We start from the raw sequence: 26,494 nt of genomic DNA, 5'->3' as shown, positions 1-26,494 counted from the left end.
GATGGCACTTGTTTCCTCTAGACTAATTCTTTTTCTTCTGTTTTATATTTCATTTTATTATTGTTAGCGTCACGCTGCTCTTCCTGCAAGTACCGAACCAGGACGGGATTTGAATATGACACTCCTAAATAAATGAATTACTCCATCTCCTATGACCATCTATTCACACTCCGTCTTCAGAGCACGTCTCGGTCTCCCACCACAGTGGCGGCAGCGGCCTGCTGTTGTCCAACATGTGTGACATTTCCGGACAGGGCAACTGGGGTGCCGGCACGTAGTCCCACGACAGAAGACGCTGCAGGTCTACGGTGTTCACCGCTGGACACATGCCGCCACTTTCCTCGTCAGTCAGCTCTCGCTGAACCTACTGGCAGTGACTGCGGAATCCTTCTGGGCCCGTTCCGTTGCTGAAGAGGAAAGCTAAGATGAAGGGCATGCCACTCCGAATGCACGTGCTACTCGGCCTAGCAATCACGACACTGGTGCGCGCTGCAGACCAGAAAGCGGATTGCCCACAGTTATGCACGTGTGAAATCAGGCCTTGGTTTACGCCCCGATCCACTTATATGGACGCCTCTACTGTGGACTGTAACGATTTAGGTCTTTTAAATGTCCCAGCCAGGCTTCCTGCTGACACACAGATTCTGCTCCTGCAGACTAACAACATTGCCAAAATTGAACACACTATAGACTTTCCGGTGAACCTGACGGGCCTGGACTTATCACAAAACAATTTATCTTCAGTCACCAATCTTAATGTCAGAAAGATGCCTCAGCTCCTTTCTGTGTACCTAGAGGAGAACAAGCTCACAGGGCTGCCTGACAAATGTCTGTCGGGACTGAGCCACTTACAAGAACTGTATATTAATCACAACTTGCTCTCTGCAATTTCGCCAGGAGCCTTTATCGGCCTACACAATCTTCTCCGGCTTCATCTCAATTCGAATAGATTGCAGATGATTGACAGCAAGTGGTTTGATGCTCTTCCCAATCTGGAGATTTTGATGATTGGGGAGAATCCAATCATCAGAATCAAAGACATGAACTTTAAGCCACTTATCAATCTTCGCAGCCTGGTTATAGCTGGTATAAACCTCACGGAAATACCAGATGACGCCTTGGTGGGGCTTGACAACTTAGAGAGCATCTCTTTTTATGACAACCGGCTCATGAAAGTGCCCCACGTTGCTCTTCAAAAAGTTGCAAACCTCAAATTTTTGGATCTCAATAAGAACCCCATTAATCGAATCCGGAGAGGCGACTTCAGCAACATGCTGCACTTGAAGGAAGTGGGGATAAATAACATGCCCGAGCTGGTTTCCATCGACAGTCTGGCCGTGGACAACCTGCCAGATTTAAGAAAAATAGAAGCGACTAACAACCCCAGGTTGTCTTACATCCACCCCAATGCATTCTTCAGGCTGCCCAAGCTGGAGTCCCTCATGCTGAACAGCAACGCCCTCAGCGCCCTGTACCACGGTACGATCGAGGCCCTGCCCAGCCTCAAGGAGATCAGCATACACAGCAACCCCATCAGGTGCGACTGTGTCATCCGCTGGATCAATATGAACAAAACCAACATCCGATTTATGGAGCCAGAGTCCCTGTTCTGTGTGGACCCACCTGAATTCCAAGGCCAAAATGTCCGGCAGGTCCATTTCCGGGAAATGATGGAAATCTGTCTCCCTCTTATAGGGCCGGAGAGCTTTCCTTCCAACCTGGACTTAGAAACTGGGAGCTATGTTTCCTTACACTGCAGAGCGACAGCGGAGCCACAGCCCGAAATCTACTGGGTGACACCGTCTGGTCAGAAGCTCTTGCCTAACACTCTGATGGACAAGTTCTATGTTCATTCTGAAGGCACGCTAGATATAAGTGGTATAACCCTGGCAGAAGGGGGGCTATACACTTGCATAGCAACTAATCTGGTTGGTGCTGACTTAAAGTCCGTTATGATCAAAGTGGATGGTTCTTTTCCCCAGGATAACAATGGATCCTTGAACATTAAGGTAAAAGATGTTCAGGCCAATTCAGTTCTGGTGTCTTGGAAGGCAAGTTCTAAGATTCTCAAATCCAGTGTGAAGTGGACAGCCTTTGTCAAGACAGACAATTCCCATGCCGCCCAAAGTGCGCGAATACCTTCTAGTGTCAAGGTTTATAATCTCACTCATCTGAACCCATCGACTGAGTATAACATTTGTATTGATGTCCCCACCGTCTATCAGAAACACAGAAAACAGTGTGTTAATGTCACCACAAAGGGGTTGGACCCTGATCAAAAAGAATATGAAAAGAATGACATCACAACATTAATTGTCTGCCTTGCGGGCTTTCTGGGGATTGTCAGCATGACAGGTCTTTGCAGCTGGCTCTCTAATAAAATGAACTGTGATACCGGACAAAACTATGTGAGGAGTTACTTACAGAAACCAGCCTGTAAGTTCAGCGAGCTTTACCCTCCTCTGATCGACCTCTGGGAAGCAGGCAAAGAAAAAAGTACAGCATTGGAGGTGAAAGCAACTGTTATAGGTGTGCCAACTGATGTATCTTAAAAACAACTGACTAAATCTACTTCAGAGAAAAGCTGAAGAGTGAAGTTGTGCTTGGGGGAAAAGAGCATAGAAATATTACTTTCTAGAAGAAAGTTTAAGCTTCACCGATGCTGCTCCTGACCAATGGAAATTGTACAAGTTCAGCATTTTAATTTACCGGCTTCAAAGGGTACTGTGGCAACCAAATAAGATAATTCCATTTTCTAGAACTTTCATGTAACTTTTATGTCTGGACTGCAGTTACAGTGGACGAAAACATTTCTGTATTTTTTTTTAAGTATAAGAGAGTAGTTGAACTGAGCAATACCTCCGACTGTGTTGTATTACACATATTAGCCACGAGTTTTCACAGTGACCAGATGAACTTGAATTGACACGTGGTGTAATAAAATGGACAAATTCTGTAGAATAGACACAGTGAGTATGTGGACCTCTTTTATAAGAAAAAATACATTTTGGATTAAAATCAATTGCTTTTGTCTTGTTTTTGTTTTTAAATAAAGAATAATTTCTGGGAAATGTCATCTGACCAGATATCATTTAAATGACATTTTTTAAAAAGTGTTTTTCTATAATGAAATTTGAAGTGCTAAGAGTAACACTTTTACTGGGTTCTGTAACTACATTTTTATAATGCACAAAAATGGATTGAGAAGGCACTTTATCAATATTGAAAGGCAATCATCACATTGTACTTAACCCTTTCGCTAATGATGAAAAAATTCCCTAGTAAATTATGTATTCATTTAAAATATTTTCTTTTCTTAACAAGAAGCTTTTGTGGTGGATTTAATGACTAAGTTCACATAATATAAGTCAATATCTAAGGAACTGAAAGCCTTATTCTGATAATTAGTAGTAACTCAATTTTAAGATGCTTGCTTTGCAGAAAATATTGCCAAATTTTGGCAGAACTTAACATCTAGATGTAACCTTCAAATCTTTCTATGATTCTAAACGCTCAATGCGCTTTAGTGCAATAATAAGCAAATAATCAAATAATGTTCTATGTTGCAAACACAGCAATGAAACATATTCTACAAAACCCCAAAAGAAGGACATTTATATACTTACATAGCAACTAACCTTACAAGTGCTGACTTGAAGTCTGATCAAAGTAGATGGTCTTTTTACCCCAGAATAACAATGATATTTTTTAATTTTAGAAGACTGGGATTTGCCAAGACTAAAATCTGAGAATTTACTTTCAAAATCTATTGTATTCTGGGGTATTGAATTCATAGTAGAAGTTTATAGGTTCCATCTTATGAAATTCTCCCTTTTATTTACTTTACCCCAATATAAAAATGGCATGAGCCAGATTATTCCAGAGTTCGGCAGAAATTTAAGAGGACAACTTTCTTAATAAAAGGAAAGTCTCAAAAAAAAAATCAAAGTAGAAAAAATTAAGTGCAGTTCTCTATGACTCCATTTGAGGCACCTAAAAACACAGCTTTAAAAAAATTCAGAATCATTGAATCTAACTGCCAAAAATGTAACTGATTATTTAAGAGTCTTATATAGTAAATACGTAACTTTTACTTGAGCAAAAACCCAGCCAATATCTTTTAGGATTTTAGTTGTATTTACAAACAAAAACACAAAGCCATGCAAAATAAATGTACTTGTGTACAAAGGAGGTATCCTGAAACAATGAAAAACCATCTGAGATAATAAGCCACACTTTTTATAGGCAAATCACTTATCTCTGCAAAGCTACAAGGTTTCCATGTTAATTGCTCTGTACCTGTTCCTAATCAAGTGTTCAACTTTTCTTACAGTAGCTTGCTGTATAGTATCCACATGTCATTGTCCTGTAAACATTTACATACTGTAGTCATATCAATTTATTTGTTAATACTAGACTCTTGCTTTTGTGATAGCATTGACAGTTTCTAATTAAATCCTAGCTGTTTTTCACAATGTGGAAGGTAATTGTTATGAACTCTTTGAAATGAAAAAACAAACTGTGTTAACTTAACACAAACAAAATTGGAGACTTGATAATTCAGTGTGTTTCCCAAACACAGGTTTTACAACCTGATGAATCACTATCACACAGTGGCTGACATTAGAATTTATCAGCAAGACGTGCTCATACATCACGAGAGGTTTCAGAACCACGGACAGAGCTTTTTTTAAAAGAGCCAGGCTATTTGTCAAAATAGAGGAGCTGAAGTGTGACCTATTAGGATGCAGGTATTGTATAGATCAGCAAAAACTTTCTCAGGTATCCAGTGTGCTTTTCAAACCTATCTGCATGAAGAACTATAACAAACATATCCTATAGCTGAGAATCCATTTCAAGCTACATTTTCTTACGGAAATTGTGGCAAATAAGCACTCTGAATAGGCATTCAATACTAAGCATTGAAAGGGAGTATTTTTGTTACAGCCAAATAAATACAGAGGCTCAAAGCAAAACATGATGTTTACTTGATTAATTTAATCTAAATTGACAGTAAGAAAGAAAAAAACATTTGCTTCAGCAACAAGAATGGCATTTCACACTCCCTATGTTTCCCTCTAAATCTCACATAAAATCAACAAAGTCCTGGCCACAGTGCCCAAGGCAGGTAACTCACAATTCAGTGAGACCACATGGGTGCAGTGGCAAACCTCAACTGTGAAGTTCACACCTTTATGAATTCCAAAGGACCCCCCATCTTGTACAGAAAACATATTTTACACACAAAAAAATCAAAAATATATGTATTGTCTAATTTACACTAGAAAATAAAATTCAATTTTTAAAAAATAAGTATATCCAGTTGAGTACAAGAATGTATAAAAGCACTGCGGAAAGAAATGTGTTACTGTCAGCAAAGCCATGCTGCCAATCACATGCAGATCATTTTTACAGAAAAAAATATAAAATACATTTATGGTACATACATCAGCCTTTTGAAACTGATTTCAGTTAATTTTTTATTTTAATTAAATAAAGCATTGAGTGAAACTACATATCAGCAAGCTTAAGCTTAAAATTATAATTCCTTCATCTATTCATTGAACTATATTTTATTTACATTTCAAAAATATCCATGTGTGGCTATTTGTTACTGGAGACACAGAAGTGAATAGAACAAATTCTTCACCATTCTGGGGCCCATTTCTACTGGATTACACTCTGGTTGTATATTGCTGTTTTCACAAACATGTCTTAACTACATTACTTACTGGGGTCCCGGCTGCAAACCACACTTTCAAAGGAGCGCACTTTCATACACAGAAAATTTTACTTGGTCTAAAATCTTTCACTTATCATAACATGCTTTTACTATATCACAATATAGAAACTTAATTCAAATTTAATATTGAAATTTATCATTTATTATGCACTATAGATAGGAATTAACCTAATACCACCCTTAGACTGCTTAAATCAAGAAGCATGTCTACTAACCATAAACTATTTCTAGGAAAAGAAAAATGGATAAATACATGTTTCCTCTACTTTAAAAACAGAGACATTGACCATATAGGAAATATAACAAATTCAAAAAGGCAATCTAGCATTGACAAAATGTTTATTTATTTTACAAAGAAAACAATAAATTCTTATAAGATCTTTCAACAACTATGAAGGAAAACCTTCAAATTCCATGGGTTAACTTTTTACATGAAAAATCAGAAGTGATTTTTACATGAAAAATCAGAAGTAATCAACAGAGCAAACAATAAAATCAACTAAAAGTTTAAAAGTACATATTTGCTAAAAAGGAAAATTTCTGATAAAAATATTCCCACAACTACTAAAAATAGAAGAAAAAACTCTCACTGTATGAGGGGGGCCACCCCAAAAAAACCCAAAATTATTTTCTGGAGGTCAGACCCCTTGCAGTACAGGCTTCCCCCACTAGGTGTGGGCTCTAGGAACCCATCTGTATCAGTGCACCAGCTGGCATTGTTGTGAGAGGCTGTGTTTGGTTTCAGGGCATTTTTTTCAAGCCTCTTTCAACACATTTGCCCATTTCATGATGGGTAATTATGAGCACACCTATCCACTCTACATTGAGTGTTCTGCAGTTTTTAACCAAATATGGCATGACCTTTGTGCCCCACCCTCTCTATTCACCTGATCTCTCTAGAGACTTTTTTATTTTCCCAGATAAAAAAAGTCCTCAAAGGGAAACATTTTGCTGATGTGGAAGAAGTGAAACAAACAAACCAAAAAAGGGCAGAAGCACTAAAAGGCATCAAAATTGATGGGTTCAAAAACTGTCTTCAGCAGTGGAAAAAAATCTCAGTAGGTGTATTGTATCCCATTAAGAGTACTTTGAAGGTGACTGAAGTCTTAACATTTATGTTAAGAATAAATACACAGTTTTATAAATAAATTCCAGGAGGGTTTTTTGGTCCCCCCTCGGACATGCCCCCATTAAATGGTGACTTGGGCTTCATTCCACCTGGAAGTGAGGAACAATGAATAGTGATGATACTGTGACACCTTTTCTTGGATCCAATCTCACTCTCTCTCTCTCTGTTTCTTTAACTTCCCAAAACATTATAAAAAATAAGTAAGAGTTGTTTGGTTGTTTTTTTTTTTAACAAAATGGTTGTCGCAGATATGTTTACTATATCAAACATCCCAATGGTCTTTTGGGGACAAAGCTAAACAGAAAGACTACAGTAACCTTCACACTCAACTCCACAGCCCCCGCTGCTGTTATGCCATTTCACCCTGGCTGATGCGCTGCTCACTAGGTTGTTGCCTGGGAGCATGGCTGTATTGTCCTGGAGGAGAAAAGCCACATCTACAATCAAAATGCTACATTCAGTATCACCGAGTTCTGGAAAAAGAAAGAAATGAACTCATTTCAGTACACCTGTGGCTGCTTTTGTGTGTTTGTTTGAAAAGTGAGGACTCAATCTATGGTAAAAGCTGACCACCCACTTAGTTTATTTTATTTATACCTCTGAAGCAAGGGGAAAACAAAAACACTATCCATAGACAGGAATACAATGGCAAAATCAGAGTTAATTCTAGTAGTCACAATCCATGTAATCAATGCTTAGAATAAGACAATAAAAGATATTTAAAAACACTCTTCTAGTAAAATATAGGTCATTTTCTAAATCCAGACTAAACATTTCATTAATGATATAACAAAGGTGCTCTTGAATTCACTAGTAAGCATTCAGTATTCTCAGGTGAGAAGATAAAGCATACAAAATACCACACAAGTCCTTTTCATTCCCATCGAGAATAGACAAGCCCACAGATTGGAATTGACCTGTTCCAGTTCACTTAGTTCATTTTACAGTAATACACCTCAGAGGGCTCTTAGCTTATCTTTTAAATAAGCCATACAGTCAATACCAACTCAGGGGTTAGATACATCACAGGCATGTCAATATAACTTTCTCTTGAAATCAAACTGCGGCATTCAAATAAGGGATAAAGTGACAGCAAATATCATACATATATTCAATAACTTGAAAGTCATTATAGAAGAGTGCCCCATAGTAACAAAGTCTAACAGAGAATTCAGGCTGACGTCGGCAAGCCTTTCAGAAGAATGAACTAGAATGACATTTGAAGACCCCACAGTAATTTGTGTTTCTATTTCTATTTTCTAAGCCAAATATATTTTCAAGAAGCCAATAAGCATTATAAAGCCATAGTGAGGAAAATCCGCCTTCTCCCTAAAACATGCGGCTCCACACCTGAAGTTACTGATTCTAACCCAACTGTGATGCCCACTTAGAGTGTCTCCCAACAGATTATGGAGTGAGGCGGGAACAGGAGCTGACCCTCCCAGCCCTGGTGTGGAGCGAACCACCGCATAACACGCTCTCTGTCACATGCAACACCAGACTCGAGCCTGATCAAGACAGGATCATTCATAAACCACACAAGGGGACATAATTTAAGCAATATGGTCAAACACACCAAAAGAGCTCTTTAAAAGATGAGTCAAAAAAAAAAAAACCCTAACTTTGAGAACTGGAATTAAAGTCAGAGGCCTCTGGTAGACATCCCTTCAACGGAGGCTTCAGAGAAGAATCGTGTATTTAATAGAGAACAAGAAACCACATCTCTGGAATGACTTTAAAGGCTCCTGGCACTTCCATCTCTGTTTCCTCATCAGTTTGTCAATAAGCCAACATTTTAACATATATATTTTCATATTAAATCACTTATTTCATCCGATTTAAAAAACATATAAACTTACACATTTTGGATGCAAATAATTATGTGGTTCTTACTACCCAATTCAAATCCTTGAGTGTGAAAATGAAAATGCTTAAAACCATGAATATGGGAAAGAAAAGGTATAAAAACAGATGAGAACATTCATTTCTTTCTACTAACGAAATCTTTACCTACACAAATATATAGGGATTAGTAGATTGCATTTAACGAAGGAACTACATCAGAAACAGTTGTGTGAGGATAAAGGGAGTTCGCTTCCCCATTAAAAATGAATTATGTGTGTCTCAGGCTCAGTGCTGAAATGACAATACGATGCTTGAGGCATTTTCTGGCCTGTAAAAGGCATAGAATTAATATTCTTAATATAGTATTATTGTTGAGTAAATATACATTCATATCTACTTTTTAAAAGATTTTTTAATTTATTTTTAGAGAGAGGGGAAGAAAGGGAGAAAGACAGGGAGAGAAACACCAGTGTGTGGTTGCCTCTCATGTGCCCCCAACTGGGGACCTGGCCCACAATTCAGGCACATGCCCTGACTGGGGATCGATTCAGTGACCCTTCGGTTTGCAGGTGGGCACTCAACCCACTGAGCCACACCAGCCAGGGCACATTCATATCTACTTGAGTAACAACCTTAAAACAAGGAACGGAGGAAGGCAGGGAGGGAGAAAACATCTACTGAAGGCTACAAATGTGCCAGGCTAACCATCTGCTAATTTGCTATGGTCTTAATAAATGCATCTTACCAGGACTCTGGCATGCTGGTTTCTCTGATAGAATTTAGCTTTGTTGGATAACCTCTCATTTAGTATAAACCTTGGGGTCTGATTTTTTGAATTGGAAGTTCTATTTTATGAATTGGAATTTAAAAATTGGCTCAGAGGAATTCTATGAATGAATTTGTTCTAGGAGAATCAAGTTATTTAATGTAGGTTAGATGGCATGGACTGTTTGTTGATTAATAAGGTGGCAAAAAATGTTAAATGAGAACTTGACACTCTCCAACCTGTCCATATGATGCCCATGTAGGAAGCTGGTCACCTGTGCTTCCCAGGAGAAAGGAGGCAGTCCATTAGAACAAGCAAACACTTTCGTAGGTTATTGAGCTTCTATGAGGGCAAATTGGCATGCAAACATTAATTTCATGTGCAAAGAAGTTCCTCGGTGTTCAGTAAGTACTAATTTTTATTACAAATATTTGGAAGTCACTAGGCTGAACCATGTTCCTATTCCAAATGATAATGTCCCCACTTTGATTTTTTAATGAATCGTCTTTATGGTAGAACTCCATTCAAAGAATGAGATTGGAAAACTATAGTAGCCAAGTTCACAAACAGAGAAGTAAGGAGTGGTCCATGTTTTCATTCATAGGTGAATCTTATTCATGCACCCTTCATTCACTGAGGATCTACTATGTGCCAGACATGATATTAGCTACTAGAGATTAGCAAGCACTGTAACAGACAAAATTCCTGGTGTCATAAAACAGCCCACAGGCAGGCACCAACACATGGATCTGGTATCGACAAAATAGGTTGGTAAAAATATGATAAGCATGGGGAGAGCATACATATATTTATTGAGGGGCTACAGTTTATTATAAAGAGGCCCGAAAGAAGTTCTGAAAATGGAGACAATTTTTATACACTCTCCCAATTGGGGAGCAGAGCAGTGTTGGTGCATGTTGGGGGCAGAGTGAGGACGGCAAGAGGCTGCAGAATTTGAAGAGCAAGGGAGTGCTGATCAACTGTGAGAAAGTTCTGGAGACAGAAAAAGTTAGAGCTGGCTTCGAAAAAAAAATGGAGAAATGGGTAAAAAAATCAACCTTTGTTGCTAACCATGGTGGGGACTAACATCCCAGTGGAAAATGACGAGACTGAGTTTAAAACGCTGGGACTGATTCATAAGGATACAAAATTAGATCGCCACGTTTCAACCCTGTCTCCCTCTGTAGCCAGGTCTGGTCTGCCATCCAAACCCTATTTCTCCAAGGCTGGGAATATGAGGAGTCAGAAATAGAAAAGGAAATAGATGAAGACACAGCTATACCCTGACCCCCTCAGGCCTTCCCTAATCTGAAACCACACGCACGTGCACACACGCATGCGCACACACACGCACGCTCAAGATGCTCACAAGCATATACTTGGACGGACACACACCCTTCACGTTTAAGGTTGGTAGAGTCCATTATTTGCCAGTTAGCTTAGTTTCAGATTTTTTTCCAGTTTTCCACAGTACTTTACTTTTTCATTTTTCAATTACAGTTTACATCTGATGTTATCTTACGTTAGCAGAGGGTACGCAGCATGGCATGTCAGACAATCCTATCCTTGACCAAGCGTCCCCCAGTATTGCCAGTGCCCACCCGCCTGGCACCGCACAGTCACCCCGGTATTACTGACCCTGTTCCCTATGCTGCCTGTTGCATTCCTGTGGCTATTTCATAGCTATCAGTCTGTCAGACAGTTTAAAAGTCCATCTCCCATGAAATGAACAGAGGGTGACAATGTGACTCCGCTGTCTCCTCAAAGGGGGGAAAAAAACACCTCTCAGTATTCTGGGCAATATAATGTAAAATTAGGGTCTATGTGGTTGAATTTAACATGGGCCTGGTTCCATTTCACTATCCATTGCATTCCTGTTTCAGAAACTTCACATACACATGTGACACAGAGCTTTGTAAGTAGCTAAGTATAAAAAGAGATGCAGGAAAAAGTTGTGTCTCATTTCTTTGGGTTATGTTCCTACTGCACCGGATACGGTTTTAATGGGATCTCATAGGTATCACTTCCCTCAGATAATAGGGGGAAAATCACCGTCCATTATAGTTTTACAGTTGAGACCTTGAACTCAAAATAATTCAAAGTATAAGAGTGTTTGTAGAAGTCCTGGCACATGAATCAGACACTCTAGAGTTTCTAGAATTTTCTCACCATTGTGCTCTCCTAAGAAAACAAAGTTTTATTCAGATTGTCTAATATCAGTCTAATAAGGATTTAGGGTAAAGATGTGCATTATGTCACAATAACTTAAAGTTCAATTTTCAAAATGCACTTAAATAGTAATAGAGGAGATAAGCATTAAAGACATAATAAACATTACACATAGTGTTAAATATAAGATAGAAGCATTAGCATAAACACTTGGACATACGTTTGCTATTAAATTTTCTCAAAAGTATTTTTGGGGAATTGTGTTTCCTAGACTATTAAATGAACTATTTTTCAATTCAATATTTTTTGAAAACTTTGTTGGAGATCGTCACTTAAAACCAAGGGGAAAATTCCAAACAGAAAATAAACCGGGTGAAATCTCACCCACCTCCCGTGACATTTCTGAGGCTAGGTGTGCCTGGAAAGGTCCACAGTGTCCTACAGTGGGCCCCCAATTGTGGGGTGGGCCCCCCGCGCCATGGCAGATGCACCTGCCCCGCCTCTCTCTGGCACAGGTAACAGGGAATGGCCAGGCAGCCTTTAGACACAAGGGGGACTAAATGCAGCAACGGAGTGATTTCTTTGTTTTAATTGCATTGAGAGGAGTAACTCTGCCCCGCACTGGGCTCTCGTGCTCTGGCCGAACAGTGAGAGCACTCAGAACGCCAGGGACGGGCACCCAGGGGGCTCAGCACAGACTGCCTGGCAGAACGAGCCAGGGTTCAGCCTCGCTGAGGCCCATCCTGGCTGAGACACGAGAAGAACTGCAAGATCAGTAGCCCTTGATTTTGGAACCAAAGTTAAAATCTTAACCTTGCGGGGATGTTATAAAATTCTAGTGATTACATATGTGTGTTTGAAGATAGGAGATATTTTCAGGTACATTACATCTGGCATGTGAATGTATTTTCCACCCCTACTCTGACATCGGAGGGATTAGGCTAACCTACCCTGGTGAATGATTGGTCACAGGGAAGGAAACATGAAGTAAAATGATCACCAGACACATTTGTGAACCCACAGAATCTTTCCACGGCTCCCAAGTGAGCGCTGTCAGGGATCGGAGGGCGCCTTTCGAGATGGCAGTGGGCTCATCAATAAAGATGTTTGCTGCATTGAGAAAAGCCAGCCCGCGATCTTGAAATGATCTGGCTGTGGGAGGAGGTGTTCCATTACACCTCTCCTACGGTTTTCCTTGACTCATCATCTCAGACTTACCCTCATGACGTCACGTTATCCTGTTAAAACATAGGATTATAAAATATGGCATGATTATCTATTTTTAACTTATTTTATTATAAAAATGACATGATTATTATACAAAATTCAAGAAAATACAGTCTCACATTCCCCATGTCCCTCATTTATACTCATAAAAAAACTGTCACTTTGCTTTTCACACATTTTACATTATTTCTGATTCTGCTACTTTAAATCTCAGTCCAGCCTAGAGCTCTGCAGACTTCAGTGGCAGCACCAACGGCCCCCCAGCTCAGAACAGAAGACAGCTGTCTCTTCCCTCCAACCCCAGAATCTCCTGGTGACATGATGGGCGGAAGTCACCATCCTCCACTGGATTGGTCCCTTCCATACTGCCTATTCCATTTTGCAAAGCTCTCGTAGTCCAAACATTTCCCCCTTCACGGTAAACTGAGAATGTGCTTCTTTTTAATCAATACTGGTTTTATTTAGGGAGCAAGGGACGAAAGGTAAGGGAGACTCCTCGGGCAGTTCTCCAGCTCCGTGCAGCTGTGGCAGCCCCGGGGTGTCCTCTGCCCCGCATGGGAGAAACCCAGGTTCTTAAAGCAAGTCAGGCCCCCCTTCTCTGGAAGCGATCCCAATCATTACATCCTCTCTAAAACACAGCACTGGAAACGGAATCAATCTTCTGGGTGTGCTCAGCTGGCACCTCTTTAATTGCTTGGGGAGCCAGGCTGACTGAATTCCACACGCAGGGCCACACTCAGGGCCACGTGCAGGCAGGCGAGGCTCATCACCCTGGTGCCAAGCCTCGTGGTCACCAACATCACCCTCATCCTCATCACCAGCAATTTCTCCATGCCAATCCCTAGCACTGAACCCTTACGGGGAAGAGTCTATCAGGAGCCATCTTTCAAATGACAGGTGAGAACATGGAGGTTTAAAAAGTGAAAGTAACCGACCAAGGTTTCCCTGGTAAGTTTCTATGGGCCGTGGTAACAGGGGATTCGGTCTTGATGTAGAAAAGCAAACGGACAGCTTGCTAACCCCCACTGGAAACGGTAGGATTTCTCATAGGAACTAACATGGCCTCGCAGGTGCACGGGATCCAGCAGGTGGTGGGTGGCTCTCACCATAGCTTAGCATAGCGCGTCTCATAAGGGCACGGAAGTGGGAATCGCTGTCACTAGAAATCAGATTTCTCTGATGGCATACTTTTGGAGTAAAGTCGGACACAAACCATGAACCGGCAGAGAAGCAGAGTGATGGCCTCATGTGGATGCTACAGCATGAGAGAGACTGACAGAGCTCCAAGACATCGGTCCCCACCAGAAAGTCAGTCCAGATTCTCAGAAAGCCAACTCGCCAAGGAGAGCTCCCTTTGCCCTTTACCACTCCCTCCCACCCGTGGCAACAGAGGGAGACTTGACTTGGGCTGGTGAATACATGGTGCAATTCACATATGATTTATTACATGAAGCTATGTGGCTTCTAAGCTTGGTTTTAATTATGCTTCACATTAAGATAAATACAATGCATTGTGACACACATGCAAAAAAATTAAATTTCACACACATACCCATTATTCTTAGCCTGTGCAATGCAAACTGATGTTTTCTATTTAATTCTAGTTCTGTTTTTGAACATGCTGGATGATCTATTAATAGATTTCATTAAGTACTAATGAGTCATGACCTGCAATTTGAACACCATTGAGCACCTACTAGCCCACCCCTTGTCAGAAACGAACCACAAGCAAGGCAGTAACTGCGGAGACACCACGTAGCTTTCCTTCCTACAGTCTTCAGTGCAAAGCCGACTATTGTTTCTGCACATTCGAGGCTGCCAAAGGGCAGTAGCAGACATGAAGAGACAGCAGCACAGTCCCTGGAGAGAGCTCCGTGCAGGGGCAGGAGAAGGTGAGCATGTTCCACATACACTGAGGCTCAGAGGAGCTGAATAACATGCCCCCAAGGAAGGGCTGGGATTAAAACCCGAATCTGTATGACCCAGCGTGCATCGGTTAGAGAATGGCATACAGGAATCTAATTAATATCTCTAAAATGCATTTGTCTAAAGATACTAAAACTAAAAACCTCTCAAAGGGTAGAAAAAGAGCTAAAAATTACAAAATCAGAAGATTTTCAGATAAACTCCCTATAGGTTTCCAAGCAAGAATGTCCAATGGCTGACTGCTCAGCTCTCAGCTGGGACCGCATGCTGTGTTAGTTCCCCAGGGCCGCCAGAACAAAGCACCACACCCCGCCCCCCCCACCATGTCCTTGTGTCTCTACGCCCAAATCTCCTTCCCTGTGCTGCTCTCTTGTTACAGGTGCCAGTGATTGGATTAATTCAATATGGCCTCGCCTGAACTTGATCACATCTTTAAAGGCCCTATTTCCAAGTGAGGTCGCCTTCACAGGCCTGGGGTCAGAACGTGACAATGTCCTTCCTGGGGAACAACTCAACCCGAGATGAGCAGAGAGAAATGAATAAATCTAGAACGCCAACTACAGTCCATGTCAAGTTGGACTGTCACGACGAAACAGCGGCTCAGTTCAGCTCCTCCCGGGGACAGACCATGGGAGAGGGGTGTTGAACTCCTTCCACCTCAGCTCTTCAAGAGCATTTATGACAGTGTAATGAAAATGCAAACAAAAAAAAGTGAAATCAATTTTCCGGAAGGATTCATTCTATGGTCAATGTACACTAATCATCATGCTGGAAGAGACACTTAGACGCCTTGTAAAAATGTCCCCCCGCCCTCCGGCTGAAGTAAAGAATTTTCAAAATTCGCATTTGTTTCATTGCTGATGATTCATTTCACCATTTCCTAATCAAAGCAAAAAAAGATATTAAGCCAGGATTACGAGTTTCTATCATGCAAAACAAAACTTACACAAAACACTGGCGTATTGCTTTATGTGCTTAGGATGATCAATTTTTCTATTTCACACTTTCAGACCACATTTCTCAAAGTAAGAAAAGGCAAATGTAATCAAGCTTGATAAGCCAAGAAGCCAAGCAAACGATAAGGGGGAAAATAATTTGATTTGAGGGGTAAAGATATTGAATTACCACCTCAGTGCTCTGAATGATAAAAGCAGAGTCCAAAGCAGTTCAGTTTCTTAAAACCAAGTGGTATTCCAACAGATTTTCCAAAGAAAGACAGAAATCAGTGTTGAATGTTTGTGAGAACTTTAATATGAATGAGTTAGCAAATCATACTTTAAAAATCGCATTGCAAAATACAGTGGGAATACAGAGGGCCTCGCAGCTCCTTCATGTAACTGGATTTTAAACTGCCAAGAGGTGCCCCATTTATTTATCTCCTTCCACACTCCCACTGGGTGTGGACCGCGTCCAGGCGGCCTGCGGTCATCTGCTGCCTTTGTTCTGGTGGAAGAAGCCAGATCCTGCAGCTAAAGGTGTCCTCTGCATGTGTCTGCTCAGCACCAGCACGAGGAGGGGACCATGTCACAAAGACACAACTGCAGAGGTGCAGTTCTGCCCGAGGCCTTGGCCTCCTGGCCAGACTGACACCCTGGCCCTGCGTGACCTCCTGGGGCCGCAAGCTCCACATGGGGGGCAGGAAACACTGCCCTCATGTGCGGTAGGGGCCACTCCTTTTCACCACATGGGCCAGAGAGGGGTGGCCAAAGTAGGCTTACGGTTGTGCGTGCATGAAACAGCTTATTCTTGCATTATTATTTATGAATGATCGTCCTGTTTGTCTGTATTATGCAAGCTTACTGTTTCCCACCCATGTCATTCATTGCTTCTTATACAGATAATTGCTTCATTCATTTAAAATTTTAAAAGCCGAAAGATTTACACCATCTGAAGAGAAACCGCCTTAATTTCAGTGGCCACCCACAAACAAACAAATGACACTGTTTATTCCAAGTTGTCTGTAAGGTACAGACAAACCCCCAAAGACAAAATTACTTACAACAAATTAAAGTGGTCTGGTAAAAAACGTGGACATGGCTTTAAAAAACTGAAGATAAGGCTACTGATACATAATCCCCCTGGTTCTTAATTCATCTGAAGTCATACTCAGACCTTACAAGCCTAGAAGTGCCATGAGTCACTTTGTCAATGGAGAATGCCAGAAGTTACGTGGTTGTGGCCTGAAACAGCTTAACACTTGCGCACAAACAATGTAACTGACTTGTAAAATCCTTTAAGGCAAAAAGAGAACCACCTGTACCTAGGAAGAAAAATATTAAAATATTGAGCACTAAAAGTCCTGATGCTTTAAATACCATAAATGCAGCAGAAAATACCATTTTGTATTTTCCAGGTAATGTGATTTTAAAGATTGTCTCCACTGATCCCCTTCTTCAAATTTCTGTTTGGTTCTTGTGTGAAAAAGTGAGCAAGGAAGGCATATGGTGTCCACTGGATGCTACTGTGTTTTTTTTGCCAACAGAAGGGACAAACCTTGAATTTTTATCTTTGCCCTATTTACACTGCATAATGAAGAAAATTTTTGGAACTGAGCTAATGAAAAGACTAAATTAAGACACAATTTTACCGCTCTGGGAATCTCTGTGGCACCATTACCCAGAGTCCAAAATCCTAAATGATTCTAATAAACTAGCACAGTGGCCAGGGACTGGACTAGTTTGCTATTTTTTGTTCAAAGGTATTTACCAAGGAATTAAAACATTAGAAGCTTCAGGGCATGCGAAGATGGACCAGATAAGCGCCTTGCCTGCTAGAGTTCAGAGAATTATCTATGGCAGAAAAAAACTCTGTGCAAGAAAAAAAAGATAGGGAATGCTAGAGCAATTAAGCAGCTTCTAAATGTATTTTGTGAAAACTCCAGATAATAGGAATTAGCCTGACCCTGACTTGCAAGTTAATCACCTCTCCTATCTAGAAAGTTGTTTTTTGTAAGAGAAGACAGAAAACAGTGTCTCTCCTCTTTATACAAACAGCAATAAGTCTCCATTTTCTAAAATAAAAAAACTTACATTTTTCCTCTGAACTAAATGTCCTGTTTTGAGCTAGGAAAACAGAACACCTATTAAGATATACTCCACCTGCTGAAGATCTGGTCCGCCTCCCAATTTCCCAGCAAAAGGAATCACTGGAAGAATTCTCTCTGACAAGACTGCCTTGTGCTGCTGGCGTCACAACTTCTTCAAACACGGAAACTCTTATTTATTTTATTTCTACGGTTACTTCCACACTTTCTATGGCCTCGTCTACTGAACTCCAGTTATAATTACAGTTCCATTTCCTACTTAGCTTATTTTCTGGAGCACAGTGGACAAGAGTAGGAAATAAAAGCAGACAATAAAGAGAGACACAAACAGAGCAAATCGGTCTCCCCAAGAGTGCGACACAGACACTAAAAGGCAAGGCGAGAACAAAGGAACAGGCTGCAACCGAGGTGGGACCAGCTGGAGAGGGGGACAGAGGGAGGCAGATGGAGACTGGGGACATGAGAGGACAGAGCCTTCTGCCCTCCTGACGTGCTTGCTGGTTTGACCTCATGAAATGCTGGCCTGTGTCTACTATTACCTGCTCTCTACTGCCCTTTAAGAAACTGGCTGGCAAAGGCAGATGTGACATGAAGTGGCAATGGCCCAGCGGATGGGAACTTTTTGGATGGGACCCTGCACTTCTGTGCCCAGGTGAGTCAAGCCCGGGTGTTGTCTGCTGGCGCACTTAACCTGCAGAGTTCTCACCTACGTGAAGTTCAAAGCAAAGGCTATATGGCCCTTCCAAGATACTCTGCTTCAGTGGATGTTAAATACTTACTTTTCAATGAACTTAATACACATTTGGAGCACCAGTGATGAGAAAAGTAAGCAACATCATTGGGCAGAGGTGAAGGTAAAGGGGCAATGGCACTTCGACCAGATGGCTTCTGGCAATTTTGGAAATGTCTGAACTTCTCACAAGTGTCATGGGGTGGGAGAACTGAAAACATTTCTGTCTGCCTAGAGGGACTCCTGCACCTTGCTCATACTGATAATCCCATGCTGTTCTCCAAGTTATTAAGGCCATTGGGCTTCTTGAGAAGAGAAAGTGCCTGTTCTTCTCCTGAAAGGGTCATTCTCAAGCCACTCAGTGACGAAGTGAAGCAAAAATTAATACCACTGAGAGTGCTGCTAGAAATAGTTGCTTCTTGTCCACTGTCTTTACTATGGAGAAAAATCTCTTGGATGATGCAGTGGTATAAGAATCTGGGAATAATGGGCCTTTAATTGAAAAATAGATGGCGAGTTGGTGGCGGGATGGGGCCAGCACTCGGGTCTCCAGACTGTGAATCCCATGATCTCCTCACTCAGGATCCATGAACTCCAGCCTGGCTGGAGCGGGGAGACGGCAAGAGAAAGACACGTGATTCTAACTCAACTCCTTCTGGTGCTAACACTGCACACCATACCTATACTGTGTTAAAGTCTCAGACATCATTTACTTACCAGAAATGATGCTAGGAAGAATGAGAAGTCAGCTCCCTTACAGTCCTCACCGTTTTTCCTTTCAAATCATTCCTCAACTATAATGGCACCACAACTTTTTGTGTGATTGACATCCAGACACACACCCGGCTGTGATCTCCTAGAGCCGAGCCATGCAGGACATTATAGCTGTGATCAGATGGTGTTTCTTGGACAATTTGGCATTCCCTACAGATACTCACTGTCTTAATCTTTTTTTTTCACTTCTGTAATTTTCTGTGCTCCTAAAACAGCTCACTTCCAGGTTCTCCACACAGGTACAAATGAGCTAATACTCCCGGTTTAATACAGAATGCTTCTCACTCTCTTTATCACTGTGGGCTGGTGTTTTCCTTTTACTCTGTATTGGTATTTTCATGACATTTCAAGGAGAGAAGATAAACGCATTTGTTCAATCAACCATATTTAAAAAGGAGCTGAAGATTGATTTTTAATACCTGTGTGCAATATTGAAACATTACCAGATGTTAACAAATGCCAAAGTCGTAAAGCACAGAGTATCAGCACAATGAGTAGGTGTGGAAGAAATTATCACTGCAAATGGCTTCTGATTGTTGAGAAAAAGAACCTGAAAAAATGAGCCAGAATTTTCATCTTCATTTTTCCCCAAGTAAATAAACAACTTGGATTTTAGTTTAATATGGATCTCCCTCATCACTTCCAAATTTTAGATTAAAGTCTCTCAAACTTCAGTGTGCATGTGACTCACCTGGGGAGCCGGTTACACTGCAGATTGAGATGAAGTCTTCATTTCTAATAAGCCCCCAGGTGATAACAGTGATTTTGGTCTGAGAACTACACTTGGAAATTTTCATTTCAACCTTGTTATCAGCAGTATAGGAACTGGGGGAGACCTACTCGAATACGGAAAATATCCTTGGCATGCATCCTAAGTCACTCGTGGCAAACACAAGGCCCACGGGCCAAATCCAACCCTCCACCTTGTTTCTATCCAGCGGCAGTGCCAAGCTCTTTGCCCCTGGTTAAGGAGTAGTTACATTTATACAGTCCTAAAGTTACATTCGGCCCTTTGAAGGCAACCACGAGGCTGATGTGGCCCCTGGTGAAAATGAGTTTGACACCCCTGTCATAAAAGGATTGAATAGGGTGATCTCTGACTTTAATATTCTATAATACTATATGTGTGTATATTCTACTGTATTCATTTGCCCAATCATGGGGTGATTTTGTCAGTGGCCAAAATTATTGCCTCCTAGATTGGTCAGAAAGAGGACCACCACGAACATCCTTGTGGTGTTGACGGTGAAATTATAATCCAATAGTCATGTCGAATGATAAAACAGGGGAAGCTGGGGGTGGGGGGACTCCGATATGAACTTGTCCTGAGAAAGCAAATTCTGTTAAACTCCACTCCCTAAAACTAAAAATTAACTCAATCTACTCACTAATTATGCAGAGTTAGAAACAAACTTATTATCATTTTCTAAGATTTTACTGCAGACATTACAGATTTGGAGTGAAATCCAAATTCCATACCCATCTGTGTCCAGGAAGGCAAAACAATATGAGAATATTTAATCCACCATAAATTAGGAACATAAAACAGGAAAGAGCCCTCTAAACTTAATTACCATTTATCTTTCATCTGTCTTTCTCATTCCAGCTCAACTAATTGTTATTTGAACAGCCAATAGCTTCGTATTTGAAATAAGAAACTCAAGTATTATGTCTAGTACCAGAAGCATGACAAAGCTGTCTGCATATTTCCCACAAATGTAATCACTGTATATACACATTGAAGAAATCAGAAAATATACAGTGAGCAGAGTTCTTTCTGAGAGTTTTCTTTCCTGAACAAGAGGAGCAGATGACTATAAATGAGTATCTGTTGTGAATTTGCAGGGATTCACCTGGAACAGAGGGTCTCAGTGTCATTAACAGATACTGAGAAACTGGGCCAGGTAGTGAGAGAACAAACCAGAGAGGTCAAGTGTGTTAATGAGGAGAGAGCATTTATTAGCTTGCAATTTAAAATATAAAGCCCTTCTCCCTCAATGGCTTAAAATGGAACAGTATCCTATACCTGAGGACCAGAGAAAGTGATGCCCTCAATCAGATGAGCAACTGTCGTGGTCCCCAATCCCAATCTTCTGGGGACACTGCAGGGTGTCCTTCTGATTTTACTTTTAGAGCAGGACGCCTCTGTGGTTATGGACAGAAAACAGAATGTAACTTGACCCATACTACTGCCTACACTGGAGAGGAGTGTACCTTTTCTTCTTTTAAGTTTAAAAGGAGTGCATCTTTTCTGAGGATGATTTACTCAGTAGGGAAGCACTATTTTTCCTCCTAACTCTTCTGTGAACTCCAATCAATGTTTTGCTTTGTATGTTTGTTTTGAGGTCAAAAAAGACATAAAATGGTTGCAAACATAATGACATTTTTAAAATCCATCATTAGAAAGAGCTATTTTATCATACAACTGAGAGATAAGCAAAAGCATTAATTTAAAGAGGTAATATATTATAAAATCCCAATACTATACTACTACTAAGAAGCAACTTGCTTCTCTGACATATATCTGAGGACTCCTGCCCCCTCAGCCCCCTCCCAGGGTCGATAAGGAAATACCCGTAAGTCCCGGCCCCACAGCACCAACTCCGGGTCACGGATCCCGGGAATGCTTCCCCAACACTGCGGGCCACCCTGGGCACTGAGAAGATCGCCTCTGTCAAAGGCAGCAGTTGCTGGACCACATTTCTAAGAGAAAACCAGAAACACTCCATCCCATCTGCACTTTAAAAACTCACCTGGAACCTGTTACAAACAGTGAATATATCTCAGAAATGGGTTTGCCTTTGCTTACGAGTTTCCTGTTCCCCTGATTGTAAATGAAAGGATTCTTCACAGACACATCTCACTGAAACCGAGGTGATTCCTTCCCCGAACACGGCTCTCACAACCGAAGGGCACGGCAGTACATGGGAGCCACACCCAGCGACCGTTTTCTCATCAGAGCCTAATGAGACCCCAGGCGTCTGCCCTACTACGCACTGTGGAAAATGCGTTCTCGTTTTACACGACACTCGCTCTAGTCGTTGTGGGGCCCACAGAGAAGCCAACTCAGAGACGACATTCTCAAAGTCGGTGGGGAGTACAGAGGGGGAAAGGGAGATGGCTGTACTTGAACAACAATGAAGAAAAGTTACTACACATGAACTAGCAATCTAATCATGTCACCATAAAGATTTAAAATTGTTTACTTCGTTTGTTCTTTATGCTGTCTTGTCTTGGAAAACATTTGAAAAATTGGCATTTCTTTCGAGTGTCTTGCTTATCCACTGCAACCTTCCCAAAGGCCAAGATTTGGTTGCTGGACTAACAATTTTACTTGCAAGTGAAGCCCACTGCATTATGACAAAATTACCGAATTTACTAGATAAAAGGGGAGCTAAAACTATGAACACAAAGAACACTTCTTTGTACAACCCCAATACCTGCCTTTGGTGGCATGTGCCAGAGCCCCCCTGAAAAACTGCGTATTCCTTTGCCTAAAGCACTTCTGAGTCTCTGCACCATGCAGCCAGCAGGGAGCTCCAGGTAGCGCATCTTTGGTCAGAGTGTGGTCGCCAGGCACGATGCTGGTGAGACCAGAGAAGCAGCAGCAACGGGCGAGACAGATCACAGTCGCTGCCCTGGTGGGTCTTGGAGTTGACAAGCCACCCAGCATAGGGTCGGGCGCACTCGGAGAGTCTGCTAAGGGAGAAATCACAGCTTTGCAGAGAAGGCCACCCTAGTGCTGCCTGGCATGGAGCTCAGTCACAGCTCGTCCTCCCCGACTCAAAAACCATCCTTGCTGGGTGCCCTTCCCTAGTGTCTGGAGAGCAGACAGAACACAAACAACCACAAAGGTTACTTTGAGAGAGGGCTCTCCAGAGGCACTGGAGCCCTCTCAAGTATTTACTGACCATTCACATGCTAATACCAACACCAAGCAACACTTGAGCAAAACACAAGCCCTAACGTTATGTCTAGTCTCATAAAGGAGAAAGAAATGAACCAAGCAATCACTAAGTACATGAACACAAACTCCGAGAAGTACTAGGAAGGCTAAATATGAGATCCTGGGTCACAGGGGCCCGACCTGGACGGGGGGATCCGTGAGGATGCCCCTGGGAAAGTACCGTTTAACTTGGAATGTTAAAGCAGAGCTGGTAGCATACTGCACAGTGAAGAGAGGGAAGAAGGACCTTCAGGCAGGAATGCCACGGCACGTGCAGGGGGTCAGAAGCAGTGAGGAGGCGGCCCAACCACGAAAGAAGGGATCTGCAGAAGCAGTGGGGTTGCGGGGAGGGCAGCAGAGAACGCGCCGAGAAAGACAGCTAGAGAAGGGGACCCGGCAAGGGTATCAAGTAAGGCCTAAAAGACCAACTGATGGAATGGGGTCTTATCTACTGAGACAGCCATTTTCAACTGGTGTGCTGCAAGCAATGTTGAAACAGGTGACACATGACTCTTCGGTCAGGAGCACTGTCCACAGCCAACACCACAGCCACCTGGTGGGAATGAATCACAATTGGACCTATGTTTTGTTCAGATCACCAAAAACATTTTTGGGGGCGTGCTGTAGAATTTGTCATGAGTTCATTGTGCCGTGAGATGAAAAAGGTTGGAAATCGCCGCACTAAGAAGCTGTTTTGCTAGTCCGTATACAGAGCATGTGTGAAGGGAAGAACTGAGAGGTTCTGGAAAATAAAACTAGGAAGAAGACTGACCTTCCACTGTACAACCTTTGTGCCTTTTGCATTTTGTCGTTGTACTTTTGGTACCTGGCTAAAAGGGCACATGCCAACTATAGTCACATCACTGGCACTAAGAAAAAAGCTGGGGGGGAGGGGTGAACACTGAGAGAACCCACAGAAGTCACAGCTTCAAACTGCGTGAGCCTCAGTGGCAGCGCAGAGAGGAAGCTGGTTGGTGTGATGTCAGTTTCAGAAGGCACCCCCCACAACCCCTCCTCACGGACCCCATAATGCAGGCCAGGAAGAGAATCTGCCAGAACCGAGTCCCAGAGCACTGACTTGTACCTGTATGGCTGGCAGTGCCGTTCCTGGCAGGAAACACTTCCATGATGATTAGATTTGGGCTGAAAACCAGCGTTTTGCCTGCTTGCTTTGGAGGAGCCTTTAATGCATCCAAGTGGCGATGACGGGTAGGGAAAGCGGAGCGAAGAGGAGACAGCTGGGCCTCCCCTCAAACCTTTGAGAGCCATTAACATACCAGTGGTAATTAAGTCCTGGGTATAAATGATACCATCCAGAGTCATCCCCTATTCAGCTTGTTTTTCACAGATTAGCATTACATTGAGGATAGCTAGTTCTTCTTTCAAATAATTAACCTTTACTAATATACACTGATCTTGGCGAAATCTCATCAAAAGCAACGGGAAAAATGAACTGAGCTATGCAACGCCAAATGGCACCCAGAGCTGAATCAGCATGGGGTGGGCGCTGGGGGTGTGGAACCTCATAATTACAAGTCACAGATGGCAAGTATTTACTGTACGTGTTAAAATGAAGGAACCCCCCCGCCCAGGATGTGCGTATGAATCTGCTGGAGCACCAAAGCCAGGAGGTGCCAAACAAGATGTTCCAGGGGTGGTGAGTCTCCTGGATGAGCCACTGGGTGAACTCTCCCACTCACGTCCGGGCTGTCACTGCAGGGTCAGAGTCAGTGCTGAGTCTGGTCATCATGGACAGTCCAATGGTCACAGGGGACAGGAAAGGTCCTGAGCTACTTCTGACTTAAGGAGCAGAATTCTGCAAAGCCAAATCAGGGGAATGAGAGGAACACTGTGTAAGACTCATGGGCAATTCCAAGTAAATTAACCCAATGAGAGTGTTATCCAAAGGGAGGCTTTGGGAAAGGTGCAGCTGCAGGGAGAGTGGCCAGGGGCGGAGCGCTAGGGACACAGTGACACTGTGCTGCACTCAGTCTGCACAGACCGGTCAGTGACAGGATGCAAGCCAGGACTAAGAGACCGCGATGTGCCAGGAGAGGCGGAAGGAATACCAACTGAAGACCATTTTTTAAAGAATAAAGTAATCGGAAGGATAGTAGAAGTAGATGAAGATTAGTTACAATGTGCTATACGATGTTTTAGACAGCTAAACATGTTAACTGAAATCACAAAATCTCTTCTTTCCAAGTGTGGCTCTGGGCCTTTCTCATGACCAGGGACTATACGTGACCGTTCTTGAGTGCCACAGAAGCATCACATCGACCTGTACGGGAGGATCGGAAAACGTGCTGGCCGTGTCAGGGCACGTCCACACACCTGGGGTCGGCCCTGTGGGTCACTCAGCTCCTGTTCCCTCCTGTCTCCGCCATTGTGGGGGTGCGGACCAGCTCAGTCTCAGTCCTGCCTCGGCTCCCGGGTACCTGACATCCCACCAGAGGCCTGGGCCCTCCCCATGCCAACCGTTTCCATGTCAGCAGATGGGGGGCCTCCCCCAGAATGGCAAAGGAAGACACTCCAAACACTTTCTCCAAACACAAACAACTGTCCAAATAAACTCTTCCAGAATTGTAGAAATTCACCAACAGCTTGCAACAACCTGAGAAGAACTTAGGAAACAGAAATAGACGACTCTTATTAAAAATGGTGAGCTTCGTGGCATTTGACGTCAGCACTTTGGAAAACAATCTGCCCCAGCACTCCCGTGCACAAGACCGCAGATGTAACTGCCACACTGAAACGTCAATACCACCGTTGGCAGCAGCAGGACTCACAAGGGGCAAAGGGGAGAAACAACTGAGTCTCCATCAACCCATCGACTGACGGATGGGTAAATAAGATGTGGTCTACCTCTGCAATGGACCTGGACTTGGCAGTGAAAATGAAGGAAGTTCTGACCCAAGCTACAACCGCAGAAGCTTTGAATACATGAGGAGGGAGAGAGGCCAGTCAGGGCAGGCCAAGTGTCGTGTGACTTTATGTGTGTGACGTGGTCAGGAGAGGCAGCTCCAGAGAGTCAAAGTAAAAGCAGGTGCGTGCCTGCTGGGGCTGTGGAAGGAGGGGTTGCTCCTTGTGGGAAACATTTCGACGTGATGCAGTGGCGGTAAATGTCCCACGTGGGGAATACATTGAAACCCACGGAACTATATCCTTTGAAAGTCTAAAACGGATGGCGTGTGAG

The 26,494-nt window shown here is 42.5% G+C and overlaps 2 protein-coding genes across 6 annotated transcripts in view; one reads left to right on the top strand and one right to left on the bottom strand.

Moving 5' to 3' along the window:
* The window catches only part of LRRN3 (leucine rich repeat neuronal 3), a 32,268-nt gene extending 29,208 nt beyond the window's left edge, over positions 1-3,060 (top strand). Inside the window, exon 2 of the mRNA XM_037156080.2 lies at positions 68-3,060. Coding sequence (XP_037011975.2) covers positions 426-2,552 — 2,127 coding nt within the window. The 5' untranslated portion in view covers positions 68-425 and the 3' untranslated portion in view covers positions 2,553-3,060. The remainder of the gene's footprint in view (positions 1-67) is intronic.
* The window catches only part of IMMP2L (inner mitochondrial membrane peptidase subunit 2), a 623,205-nt gene that overhangs the window by 333,902 nt on the left and 262,809 nt on the right, over positions 1-26,494 (bottom strand). The window contains exon 5 of one of the 5 annotated variants that reach the window (XM_037156085.2): positions 6,280-9,045. The exons of the other annotated variants lie outside the window; for them this stretch is intronic. Coding sequence (XP_037011980.2) covers positions 9,003-9,045 — 43 coding nt within the window. The 3' untranslated portion in view covers positions 6,280-9,002. Of the gene's footprint in view, positions 1-6,279; positions 9,046-26,494 lie in introns of those variants that run through there. 5 annotated transcript variants of the gene reach the window in all.

The sequence above is a fragment of the Artibeus jamaicensis genome, unplaced genomic scaffold, assembly GCF_021234435.1.
Source record: "Artibeus jamaicensis isolate MK-2021 breed Jamaican fruit bat unplaced genomic scaffold, CSHL_Jam_final contig_1016, whole genome shotgun sequence".
Lineage (NCBI taxonomy): Eukaryota > Metazoa > Chordata > Mammalia > Chiroptera > Phyllostomidae > Artibeus > Artibeus jamaicensis.
The sequence above is the reverse complement of the archived record's forward strand: the minus strand, read 5'-3'. Positions and strand labels throughout refer to the sequence as shown.